This window comes from Parasteatoda tepidariorum, chromosome X2 (assembly GCF_043381705.1).
Source record: "Parasteatoda tepidariorum isolate YZ-2023 chromosome X2, CAS_Ptep_4.0, whole genome shotgun sequence".
In the NCBI taxonomy this organism is placed as follows: Eukaryota; Metazoa; Arthropoda; class Arachnida; order Araneae; family Theridiidae; genus Parasteatoda; species Parasteatoda tepidariorum.
In genome coordinates this window covers 50,635,650-50,649,697 of record NC_092215.1, presented here as the reverse complement: position 1 = coordinate 50,649,697, position 14,048 = coordinate 50,635,650, and the positions used below count along the sequence as shown (strand labels likewise).

The window sequence follows — 14,048 nt, the reverse complement described above, 5'->3', positions numbered from 1 at the left end:
TATATATATATAATCCTTGCAACGAATGAATATTCAAAAAACTATACATATTAAAAATGCTATTGAAATCGAATAACTATTGAGAAAGGTGGAAGTGAAAACACCAAAACTTGTTTTCTTATCCGAAAAAACATATAGGAATTGAAAAGCAATTATTAGAATCATCTCCACCATCACCTCCATATCCACATTATTTTATGCTGCATTACTTGGGCTCATAAATATTTGTAAAAGCTAAAAATAAAATAAGGCAGTGATTTCTAGGTAGAGAAACTTCCCCAAATTGGTGATTTTTAAAAAAGTTTAATAACTTTTGTTGTTGTTGTTGCTAATTCCCATCTGGTCTGACGGGGTCAGACCAGATCAATGAATCCGTTAACATTGAGAAAATCCGAAACCAGAATGGGAGAGGAATGAATATCGTTCCAGTCCAGCCCTAAACAGATCAAGATGTGTTCAGGTTATGCCTGGTTTTGTTGGCATTTAGGGCAAAGAGGAAAGATCTTTTGATTTGCAGAAAATGTGAGACTTTTCAGGTGTCGGGATAGGCAGGTGTTGGTTTGCCTGTCACCAGGGAGAGATAGAGAGAGTCCTGGTCTTTTTGCTTTATACCAGTAGTGAATAGGTGGAAGCAACCACTTTTGTTTATTCTGGGCCTTTTGCCTTGCAAAAAGTTCAAGGTATGTAAGCTCTGAGGTGGAGGGGACTGGATGGTCTAGTCCCTTCTTTGCAAGAGTCTCAGCCAACTCGTTGCCGTGGATATCGACGTGGGACGGGATCCATTGAAAGTGGACCTCATGCTGTTGGGAAATGAGCTTTACTTTTTGTAAGATCGAAAAACTGGTTTTATCTCCAATGAGGGCCCAATTTTTGAGGTGTTGAATTGAACTACGGCTGTCAGATAGTATCCAAGTTATTTGCAAGTTATTTGCCTGCCCTAAAGCCCAGATAATTCTTCACGGCACGATTATATATATAGTTTAAAATAATCGCATTGCTTCAAGCATACGGCTCTTTAAGTATTGTTTTTTTTCCTTGGTGAGAAAGCTTCGAAAAAACAGCGTTAAAATAATATCTAGAATATATATTTCTAGCAAACGCTTTGCATGCTTAAACAATATAGCTAAATTAATATATATTTCCCAAACTTTTAACTCGGGTTCGAATCCCGGCAATGGCTGGTCGATACGAATTCCGCATCCGGCTGTCATAAACCACAGTGCTGATGTGAAATATCTTCAGTGGAAGACGAATCATGGGTTAGAGTCCCCTTGCCGTCAGGCTTACCATGGCAGGTTCTAGTGGTTTTCCTCTCCATTTAACACAAATCCGGGTTAGTTCCATCGAAAAAACCTCCACGAAGGCAAATTTCTCCCAATACTTGAACCAGGAGTTCCCTTGTCTTCTGGATTGGGTTCAAAATTACAAGGCTACGCAGTTGAATATTAGTAGTCGTAAACCCAGAAATTGGGTCGGCTGTTCAAGATGGTTATAAATTTATAAAATAAACTTTTAACTTATTCATTATCATGTGTTTATTCCTTTAATAAAAATGTCATGTATGCTATTGCAGGAAACTACAGCTGTCTTCATATATTNCATGACAGGTTCCAGTGGTTTTCCTCTCCATTTAACACAAATCCGGGTTAGTTCCATCGAAAAAACCTCCACGAAGGCAAATTTCTCCCAATACTTGAACCAGGAGTTCCCTTGTCTTCTGGATAGGGTTCAAAATTACAAGGCTACGTAGTTGAACATTAGTAGTCGTAAACCCAGAAATTGGGACGGCTGTTCAAGATGGTTATAAATTTATAAAATAAACTTTTAACTTATTCATTATCATGTGTTTATTCCTTTAATAAAAATGTCATGTATGCTATTGCAGGAAACTACAGCTGTCTTCATATATTGCTTGTTTTTACAAGAGATAAAAATTATTACTTCAGTTCAGTATTTGTACCAGGAATGATTCTTGTAACCAGTGCGTTTATCAGTTTTTGGTTGGATAAAGGAGTTGTTCCAGCTCGAGTAATGATTGGTGTGACAACTATGTTGAGTTTCTGTACAACAACAAACAACTTCAGATCATCATTACCCGTGGTGTCTAACCTGACAGCAATGAACTTATGGGATGGTGTTTGTATGTTCTTTATATACAGTTCACTCTTAGAATTCGTTGTAGTTAATTACCTATATCGAAAACCTTTGCCTGAAATTCCAAAAGAATCAGCTCTACAGTATGTCTGTAGTCAGTGCAAAAAGGTAAGCCGATTCTATTTAATTTCAATTCATTTTTTTTAATATGGCTGTTTGCTAAAAAGTTATTGGCTGTGACACATGAGCAGAGGTATTAAAAATTTCTAGCCTTAGTGTCAGACTGACTCCTCTACCTACTTCTAACACTCTATTTGCATAATAACTGAAATAAGGCCTCTGATCTCCTGACGTTACAAGCCTGCTAACAAGGCTTGTCAAATTTTACACCATTCCTAATGTTAGGGTGATAGGCGATTATGTCCCGTTAATCCTTGCAAGGATTAACGGGAAAAAAACCACGTGACGCAAGGAGCAAATCATCACATGCCTAAATTCATCCATTGTCTTCGCTTAACAATGCTTGCTTAAAAGCAGGCTAGAGAGATCAGTGAAAAATCAAGTTTTCGTTCGCTTTAAGGCGTCGCAAGTCTGATGACAGGACTCCTGTTAACGATGAGTAAAGGTTAAGACCTAGCTCGTAAAGAGTTAATCAAAGAGAGGGGTTATATAAGAGTTAAAATGTTTAGCTTCATTGTGTACAGTGAGCTAAAAAGAAAAAGTGGAACACTGTGTATAATCTGTGATCTAGTAACTAGATCTTTCTGCACCAGAACTCAATTATAGTGGTTTAAAAAGGTAGCCCATGGGACATATTTGACAGCGTATAAATGGCCCGTGTAAAATTATGGGTATATAAAATGATGCAAAAAAATCTGCAAGCTTTTTAGAGGATATAACTGTTTAATATGCACAGTGTGTAGAATAAAAAAAGGACCAACCTGAATAAGTTTTGATCTAATGATCGGATCTTCATGATCTAGGACTCAATCCTGAAGTTTCAAGGGGAGGACCTCAAATATGCTAATTAATTAGTGTAGACGGTATTTTAAATTACGAAATCAAGAATAGAAACGTACGTTCTTTGAAAAAGCACCCGATTTTCGACGGCTCTGTATCCCTTACCCTCAAAATATAGGGGGCAGCCACAATCTAGAAAATACGGTCCCGATAGTTTGGTCAGGAGAGGGGTCAAGGTTTGGACCTGTTAATTTTATTTTTGTCAATTTTGCCATATCTCGAGAACTTTTTAAGCGTTCTGAAAAATTCTTGCATAAAATTATAAAATTCGCTTATCCAAAGATAATTCTATGCAAAATATTATGGTATGTCCCAAATAAAACGCAACCGAGACAGACAAAACATGGACAAAGGAAAAAAGGGAATGTTTATTGAACAAAAAGTATAAAAAAATATTGAACTCTTGCAATATGCCAATCGACAAATTAAGCAAGTTTAACAAGATCATCGAAGAGATGAATCAGCATTTGTGGGAAAATATAAATTTGTGGCAAAAAATAAAATTAACATGAAGGGGTCCAAATTTCGTCCTGTCATCTGACCAAACTATTGGGACCATGTTTCCCAGTTTGCGGCTATTCCCTAAATTTTGGGGGTCAGGAATTATAATCCGTCAAAACGAGGTACGTTTATTCACAGAAAATACATTTTTACGTCAGGTTTTGAAACTTAAAATATCGTCTGTACTGATCAATTAGAATATTTGAGGTCACCTCCTCAAACCCTTAGGATCGAGTTCTAATACGTGAAAATCCGATCAATGGAAATTTATTCAGAGTGTTTCGATTACTTTTTTTATGCTCTGTACTTATCGCATCCAGCTTGAACAACGTTAACTAATTTAGGCTTACAACTTAAAAAGTCGCAAAACACCATTATGCAATTTTCATAAAGTTCCAAATGCTACCACATAACATATCATACGTATACCATCTAGCAGTTAATTTTGCATTCTAATCCTGTATTGAACCATAACAAGGGTGTAGTGAGCGAAAAACAAAGCACCCCCACTGTTTTTTTTTTCTTTTTTTGGAAAAAATACCATTTTTTAATCAATTTTACAGATATTTACTGGTTGCAAATTGTCTTGAACTTTTATAAATTTATCTTTAAAGTTTAAAAACGAAAACAAATTATGATCTTTGTATTTGGCAAGACACTATGTTTTTAGCATTAAATTATATCAAAAATTTTAATTAAATGGGGGAAAACTCACTTAAAATCTTACATTAAATTGGACATAACTTAGAGAGTACGAAATACATTTAGGAACCAAAGTTTCGATAAGTTTTCAACATTTTATTTTCAAGAAAGAATAAAATAATATATTTGAATTTATGGTAGGTATTTTATTTACGCCGAACTAAAGTAGTAGTAGTAGTTAATTTACGTCGCACTAGAGCTGCACAATGCGCTATTGGCGACGGTCTGGGCAACATCCCTGAGGATGATCCGAAGACAAGCCATCACAATTTTGATCCTCTGCAGAGGCGATGGCACCTCTGCTTCGGTAGCCCAACGACCTGCCCGCGAAGTCAAGCACTTTACGGTAGAACAGTTTAACGAGGACCAATACCGCACACCCTCGGTCCCTACGCTGACTGATCCGAGTGATCACCCACCCGCTTACTGACCGCAGTCAGTGATGCTTGATTTCGGTGTTCTACTGGGAACCGTGTCTTTATGGTCAGTCCACTGCGGAACTTGAACTATTGACGGAAAAATTTGTCCCAGCTACGCTAACCATAAAGCATCATTTAAAAAGTTATAAGCAAAATGCAGTTAGAAACAAAAGTTTTGATAAGATTTCCACAGGTTATTTTCAGAAAAAAAATGACCTTAATATAGTTGAATTTTTAGTGTCCCGCCACGGTAAAATTTGTCACTACAACACTAACAGTAGAGTATCATTTATAAGACAGCTTTGTTCTGTTGAACATTACCTAAGTATTTGTTTAATATATTTTGCAGACAAGAGAAGAAACTGAAGATTCAGACCAAAAAGAAAAGAGTGAAAAGAAAGAAAGTTCTAAATTTGCATGGATCAGAGCACATGAATCAAAATTCTCGAGAATGACTTCACGAGAATTGTCATTTAAAATAGAAAGTATTGCTAAAATCTTATTTCCTAGTCTCTTCACGATATTTGTTTGTCTGTATTTCATTGTATTTGCCGGTATATTACCTCATAATAATGAAAATTGGGAAATACAACCATCAGCAAAATCTCCCGAACGATTTTAAAGTAAATATTTATAGCTAGATTGAAATTCAGAAAATGCTTTATTTTTAAAATTTCATTGAAATTATTCGAAAATCTCTGGCTATATAAGAAGAAAAATCCAAGGGAAATGCAACAATTCTTATTCTGATTATTTTCAAGTGGTAATAACTGTTCGAAAAACATCATTAAAAGTTCAATGTTTTTCATGCGTGCCTAAATTTAAAAAAATAGATTGAATTGCTCGTATAAGGTGAAGCACTTCCCCGCAATAGACAATTGTCAGCCAATAGTATCATACAGATTAACTCTTTGACGCAGAAGGGATACCGGTATCACTTTAATATATTTTTTTTTCGACGTTCTAATTACATGTAAAAATATATTTAGCCATTTTTTAATAATAAAAAACAGTCTAATAACTAATGAGAAAGATCTGTAAGATTATCGGAATTATATTTGTTTATATTTGTACTAAAATATAAAATCCAAAAAAAGTAATTTAAAAACTATTTTCCATTCATACTAAAAAATGTATCAATAATTAATTTAGTAAATTAAAGAAATTTCTATGATGAACTACGTATAGCTTGGATCTAAATAAGAGCAGATTTAAAAAATTATTGTCTGGAAGTGAGCCATGTTTAAAAACTTTTACCTTTAACGTAGAAAAAGGCACCGGTGTTTCATGTTGTATTTCATAAACATACATTATTAAAATGCTAAATATAATATTTTTCACTTATTTTTACCTAAATTAATGCAAAACAATGAAAAACGTATGAAAAATATGTTTAATAAAAATTCTGCGTCAAAGGGTTAAGTATCTACAATTTCAAGATCAACGATATGGTTAGCATTGCTCACCAGCCACCTTTACTTTCTTCTGGGCGGATTCGCATTAAAATAGGCCATTTTATGACTGGAAAACACTTAAAATTTTTAATATAAGCGTATTTTCTATAACTCCAGTTTCTTTCAAATTTTGAAGTAGAAAATTACACAGGGACATGCCCCATACTTAAAATTTTTTAATAACTTTCAAGCAAATAAATTTTAAAATTCTGTGTGGAAAGGTTCGCGTTTTTTTTCTTCCGTGATATAAAAAAAACTTCAGACCTAGTAGACAGTTTAGAGAGATCGAACTTTGAACGCTCGATAAATTAAACTATGATTGTCATATTTTCCATATTTCTGTTGCAAACTATACTATCAGTGTCATATTTTTTTAATTTCAAGCAGATACAGACTAAACTACTTGTGTCATACTTCCCGAATTCCTTATTTCCGATTATTTAATTCTAATTCTTCAGAAAAACAGTATTTATTTTTAATTAGTATGTTTTCTGGTCTGATTGAGTCTCTGATCGGATCCCCACGTTCTAGAACTCTAAAGAACTTTAATAAAGAAATGAATGAGCTTTAATAAAGAAATGAATGAGCTTTAATAAAGAAATGAATGAGCTTTAATAAAATAATACACAAAAAATTTAAACCGTTAAGACGACAAATGTTAAAAATGTAATCATTTCTTGCTTAAAATTTTAACTGATCAAAATTGATAAAAATTTAACAAACAACATTCTTTTATTCTCAATTTGTTGCATTTCCCTGAAGTCCAGCTTAATATCCAAATTCCTGAAAATCGAAATTTAATTCTACCGTAGTCACTTTTTTAAAATGAAAAAGAAGTAGCAGTCTTTCAAATTCTAATAATCCATCTCAAACTTATGGAGCGAATTTAAATATGATAAGAACATTTTTGAAATTCTTTTTTCGCCTCTAGGTGATTCTCAGAAAATTACGATTCAAAAGAAGTGTTAAAATTCAATTTTCTCTGAATAATAATAACAGCTTTAGCTTTTCTTGGACATTAAAAATTTAGAAATAAAATCATCAGAAATAACTTTACCGATTTATCTCCATTGCTTGAGACAATGTCATGGAACTAATGTAGCGACTCATTTAAATAGTGAACAATCTATTCTAAATAGCAAACAATTTAAACAGTTAAAATTTCCTTATGAATAATCTTATCTTACCAATGTAATCACAATATGGCTTGAATGCACCCAATTTATAATGTTTGACTTCAGATAATTAGTAATTAAAAACTTCATTTATTCATATGACATACTTAATATAGTCACTCTTAAAATGGATGATGGCATATTTATTTGTATTATAAAAAATATTTCAGTTCATGTAAGTTAATTATGAGCATGACAATTTGAATGTAAATATATTGTACATTTTGATTGTAATATAAGTTTTGAATGTCACCTGCTAATAAATTGTATACGGTTTGTTAATAAAATCCTTGATATTAAGTGTAATTAAATTGATTTTTCGAACAATCATTTATTCAATTTTCAAACTAAGAAATTACTAATTTTCTAATTAAATAAATAAAAAGCTTACATTTTTGTTTTTTTTTAAACTTGCATTTTTTTAAAGGTTAGCCTAAAGCTTCTCCATTTTAACACTTTTTTTTTACTTCAGGCACAACTCGGGATTGTAAAGAATTATAAAAACAGTTTAATGCTTGTACATACTTTTCATTGTCACTCCTAATATGGATCGTGCATTATTTATTTGTATTATAAAATATACTTAAATACGAGTTCTATAAAAGTTATTTATAAGCATGGCAGTTGAATGTATATATATATTGTACATTTTGATTGTAATATAAGTTTTGAATGTCACCTGCTAATAAATTGTGCAAGATTTGTTAATAAAATCTCTGATCTTATGTATAATTAAATTGATTTTCGAATCTCAAATAATAGTTTTTACAATTTTCAAATTAAGAAATTTTATTTTATTCTATACCCGCGGCGTGGAACAGCCAACTCAATTCTGAGTTTACAACTATCAATGTTTAACTCCATAGTCTTGTAACTCAATTTTGAACCCAATCCAGAGTACAAGGGAACTCTTAAATCAAGAATTGGGACAGAATAGCCATCGTGGAGTACTTTTTGAGGGAACTAACCAGCATTTGCGTTACATGGAGAGGAAAACCACGAAAACCTCAGACGGTTTTTTGACCCAGGAGCCGTCTACCACTGAGGATATTTTACGTCAGCACTATGGTTGGTGCGAGGGGGGAGAATTCGTGTCAACCAGCCACCGCTGGGATTTGAACCTGGGTCATCTCATTGGGAGGTGAACGCTGTATTCCCGAGCCACTGCGGCTCGAATTATTAAATTACTAATTTTCTAATTACTAATTCTATAATTAAGTAAATAAAACTAAGCTTTTTTTTCCTTTTTTTTCTTAATTTTCATCTTTTAAAGGTCAACTTAAAGCTTCTTTATTTTAACACTTTTTCTGTACTTTGAAAACAACTCGGAATTTTAAAGAATTGTGAAAAGTGCTAAATCAATGTTAGATAGAGAAATAGAATAAGGCAGAATTTCAACTTTTAAATTTCAAATAGATACATCACTGTAAAAATCTTTCATAGACAGTTTTCTTAAACAAGATTCACTGTAAAAAATATACATTTCATCACATTTTCATAGTTTTGACAAAACCAAAGACTAGAAACGCATTTTGATACATTGTAACTTATACAAATATTACTATCTTCGCTTGTTAGAGTATGCGAATTTTGTCTAAAGTAAAGAAATATTTCTTCTTCTTAAAAGCATCAGATTATGAATTATTTTGTTTGTTTTTAGAGATTCAGTTTCATCATATTATTGTGCATTTATTATGTATAGGATACTAAAAACTAATATTATGAGTATTTTTTACTGTAATTTTTTATTTGCAATGCTGTCACAACATTTAATCTTAAACATTACACAACATATTTAAATAGCATGAAAAGAAATAAAATAAACACATAAAAAATAGATGATTCAAATCTAGCAAATGATATTTTCGTCGAATCTAATCATTTAACGAATTTTGTTTAATGAATTTTAGATTAAAAAAAAAATAGGAGGAGGTAAAACTTCAACTTTGAATTTTCAAAAAGATACATCTCCTCAAAAATCTTTTACGGATAGTTTTTTTAAACAAGATTCACTGTAAAAAAATATGATTCTCACATTTCATTTAAATTACTTAGTTTTGACAAAAACGATTACTGGAAATGCCCCAAGCGAATATTTCGATATATTGAAACTAAGACAAACTTGACTTCTTTCGCTTGTTTAAGGATGCGAAATTTGTCTAAAGTAAAGAAATATTTCTTCTTAAAAGTATCAAATTATAACTTATTTTCTTTGTTTTTAGAGATTCAGTTTCATTATATTATTTTGCAGAGATTATGTATAGGATACTAAAAACTAATATTATGAGTATTTTTTTCTGTAATTTCTTAATTGCATTGCTGTCACAACATTTTATCTTAAACATTACGCAACATATTTAAATAGCATGAAAAGAAATAAAATAAACACATAAAAAATGGACGATTTAAATCTAACAAATGATATTTTTGTCGAATCTCATCTTTTAACGAATTTTGTTTAATGAATTTTAGATAAAAAAAAAAATAGGAGGTAAAACTTCAACTTTGAAATTTCAAAAAGATACATCTCCTCAAAAATCTTTTACGGACAGTTTTTTTAAACAAAATTCACTGTAAAAAAATATGATTCTCTCATTTCATTTGAATTACTTAGTTTTGTCAAAAACGATTACTAGTTCCTAGAGAATATTTCAATATATTGAAACTAAGACAAACATAACTTCTTTCGCTTGTTTAAGGATGCGAAATTTGTCTTAAGTAAAGAAATATTTCTTTTCCTCCTAAAAACATCAGATTACCAATTATTTTCTTAATTTTTTGAGATTCAATTTATCATATTACTGTGCATGTACTATGTATAGGATACTAACAACTAATATTGTTAGATTTTTTTATACTGGAATTCCGCGCTTACATTGCTGTCACAACATTTTATCTTGAGCATTACACAACATAATATTTAAACAGCATGCGAAAAGAAATAAAATAACCACTTAGAAAGTAGCTGATTTATATCGAACAAATGATAGTTTTGTCGAATATAAAAGTATTAGCATTAGGTTTTATGAAACCTATCAATAGCACAAATAAAAATGCAATTGATTAGGATATTTACACGACATAAACGCAAAAATACATGATAAATTTTAAACAATACTAACCATTATTTTCTATAAATCTTGGAAGAAGTGTAAATTTTGTAATTGTACTCGATTATCACAACATAAGCAAACAGGCTTGAAACAACAGAATGACCTAAGATGAGACTCGCGAGTAGGAAACAGTTTTATCAAATATTTCAGTTTTCGCATTTCGTCAAAAATTGCGTGACATGTTACGTCAAAATTTACATGAATAGGAGTTTTTCTTTGCTCTAATCGTGACGAAATGGTTGTGAAAAATAGCCAAAAAGCGCTTACCGTTTTTTAGATTGTAGACAAGTGTCGTTATTAATGTTTTCTAAACATTTTGCCTCTTGTGATTTTTGACTTGATTAATAATATACAGTAGGGAACCGATTATCCGGAACGTTCGGGACCATTGCTATTCCGGATAACTGATTTTTCCGGTTTTCTGAATCGCTACAAAAAGCCGTTTTTTTTTATTGTTAAAACCAACTAAAAAAAATTTTTTTTTGGAAATAATCTTAAAGAGAAGAAAAAACTATGAAGTAATACACTAATGATTATTTCCAAAATGATGGTAAGGTAAACATCTTCCAAAAAAGAAAGAAAAATCCTATGAAGAAAAAAACATTTTTTTTAAAAAAATGGCGGGAAAATTTATCGAATTTCGTTCCGGTTTTTTGGTTTTCCAGATAACGGGTTCTGTACTGTACTAAATAATTTTAGATTAGGACTGAATTATATAAAATTAACATCAAATCCAATTACCGTGGAATATGTTTAGGTTCCCTGAATTCGAAACTACACCTAATGAAAATTTCCTTAAATATCATTGTAAGACAAACAAGCGCTTGTATGTATTGAAGGAACATTTTTGACGTGAATCAATAGACCTATAGCAGAATTTGAAATCACTTACACAATGAGGTACATTTTGTGAGTGATTATTTTGAACCATATAGAGTTATTCATAAATTTTTTGAACGCAATCCAAGTCTTCCTCTGTTCTAGATTAATACAGCTCTGAATAATTTTAATGCATATGCAGGGTGTTCGGTAAATACCATCCTTGACACATATTTTTAAAGTTTATGGTCACAAATTAAAGTGAGAAAGAATACTGTTTTTGAATTCTGATCAATTATCATTGAAGACACTAAGAGTAAAGGAGACATTAAATTAATCGAAATTCATTTTCTTGGTGGATAAAACTGCCATTTTTTTAAAAAAAAAAGTAAATATGTAAACTAAATAATCAGCATAAGAAAACGCAATTTTAATAAAATCTGAAAAATTTGGAATAAAACATTTATGATTTTTGTTATACACCCCTTTGGGAATCAATGATGAAGGAAACAGAAATTAATTTATTATGAAATTTTAACTGTTTAGAAATAAATTTTATTTAAAACTTATCTTTTTTTTAATCATTTATGAAATATTACTTAAGTGTACTGATAATACTCGACATAATGCATGGTAATGAGCTAAGTCTGATAAATTCTACATTTAACCCATCTTTTATAACAAGTACTTTTTTATGCACTTTATTATTAACGATTCACTCGTAAACCCACATAGTTTTACCATCGCATTTCCGTTAGATACTGCCACGGGTTTCGACTGTCTTGATTTTTTAATACTGCATTGTTTCGTATGAGAAATTTCAAATTATGCATTTGAAGAATCACTTTTTTACGCACCAATTGTAACTCATCTTATCATGCTTAAACGTTGTTGACCGATGCCGAATTAATTTGTAATTCATCATTGGTCAACAACATTTAAGCATAAAATCAATAGTCAGAATGTTTTACTTTACTTCCATATTCAATTACAAAATAAGCAGTGATATGACTTTGTTTCAGTGTAAAATTGCCAGTCAACAAAGTGTTAAGTGTAGATACTTATGAGTAGTTTGTAAAGATTGATTTTTTTTATCTTTAATTTTCTTATGAAGAATAAAACATGGTTAATCTTTTTAAATAACAAAACGATATTTAAAGATATGGAAGTCTTTTTCTATATGTCCATTTTGAGTAATTAAATGATCTTTAATCTTCTCGCTGAGATTAAAAATTTAAATAAAATGAATGAGGGAAGAATTACGCTAAACAATTTTAAAAATAGCCTTTTCCAAAATTCTCTTTGGCTTTTACATTATTTTTACCCTTTAGCCATTCATTGCTTTCAGCTTTACTGTGTGATAGTTCTTGGATATTATTGCTATCAGCTAGAATATATTACTGAAAGGAAACTTAAATTTATGGATAAACAACTGAATAGTGAAGTTTATTTTAGACAATATTGTGGGCAATAAAAGATTAATAAATAGTTTCAATATGATTCATAACACAAGGAAAAATGTAATTAAAACATATTTATATAAATTCTTTGACTGTAATCAATAAATGTACTGACAAGAACTAGTTTTCTTATGATAATTATAGTGGCATTTCTTTTCAGCTGTTAGTAATATGAATGGGGGAAAAAGAATGCAAAGGGTTATTTGTGTACAAAATATTGAAAAACTGTTGCCTGTGATTTAATTTGTTTAGTAGATCACTATAACTTGACATATAGATTGAATTTCTGATCATATTTTAATGTTTTTTCCATAACACTTTCATTTTTTTATTACTACAGCTATTACATTTTAAAATATTTATCAACAGAAAATAGATATCCAAAGTAAAATGATGTATTAGACAATTTTTAAGCCAATTTCTAAATTAATGTAATCAGAGCCCTATATCAAATGCCTTAACCTAGAAAGTTAAGGCTGAGCAAAGAAAGTTAAATTTAAAATAAATATTGTAGAAATATTATCATCCATTACTTATCACTATCATAATACCTTCATGTTATTCAAAGTTGTCACTTCCATGACAGTTGAGAAAGTTACTCTCTTCACATAAAGAAACTTCCAATAGTACTAAATTTTCTGTTTCCTCAAAATCTGAATTAATTTTTCAATACTTTAAATTACAGGGGTGATTGTGAGCCCAAGTCAAAATTCTGGAAAATTTCTTAAAAAAAGAAAAAAAAATTTTTATTTGAAAAATTAGAAAAAATTTAAACAAGGTTCTTTCCTTTTTCTTAATATTTCTTAGTTTACTTAAAATATACTTAAAATTTTACGCAAACCTATACCATTTACTCATACCTGTGATGACCTGTAGAAGTAATTAAAATTTACAAATATGTCTTTCTTTCTTGAGTTTATGATTATAACAACTATTTACTGATAAAAAATTAATATTAATCATGATCATGAATATAAGTTTATAAAGTATCTCTCTGGCTATCCCCTACAAACTACAAACAAATAAAAATAAACTGTGTTTTTTAAGTTCCACCTTTGAAAATTTGATTTCCGGAAATTTCTGTGATCAATGATTTTTTGAAACGTCTGGACCTTCGATCTCCGGAAACTTCCGGATCACTGTTAGCAAAAAATCCGTATTTTTTCGGGAGCACAATCAGCCCTGAAATTATTCAATACTCTATATTATTTATCAATACTCTAAATGTTCATGGTTTCTCGAAATAGTTTCATTAAATTTTATTTGTATGTGAAATAATAACTAAATTACA

The 14,048-nt window shown here is 30.6% G+C and overlaps 1 protein-coding gene across 3 annotated transcripts in view; it reads left to right on the top strand.

Annotated features, from left to right (window-relative positions):
- Window positions 1-7,665, top strand: part of LOC107443797 (glutamate-gated chloride channel) — an 85,034-nt gene extending 77,369 nt beyond the window's left edge. For all 3 annotated transcript variants that reach the window (XM_071188200.1, XM_043040925.2, XM_043040924.2), the window contains 2 exons: window positions 1,886-2,262; window positions 5,086-7,665. In XM_071188200.1, coding sequence (XP_071044301.1) covers window positions 1,886-2,262; window positions 5,086-5,358 — 650 coding nt within the window. In that variant the 3' untranslated portion in view covers window positions 5,359-7,665. The remainder of the gene's footprint in view (window positions 1-1,885; window positions 2,263-5,085) is intronic.
- Window positions 7,666-14,048: the final 6,383 nt, after the last annotated feature.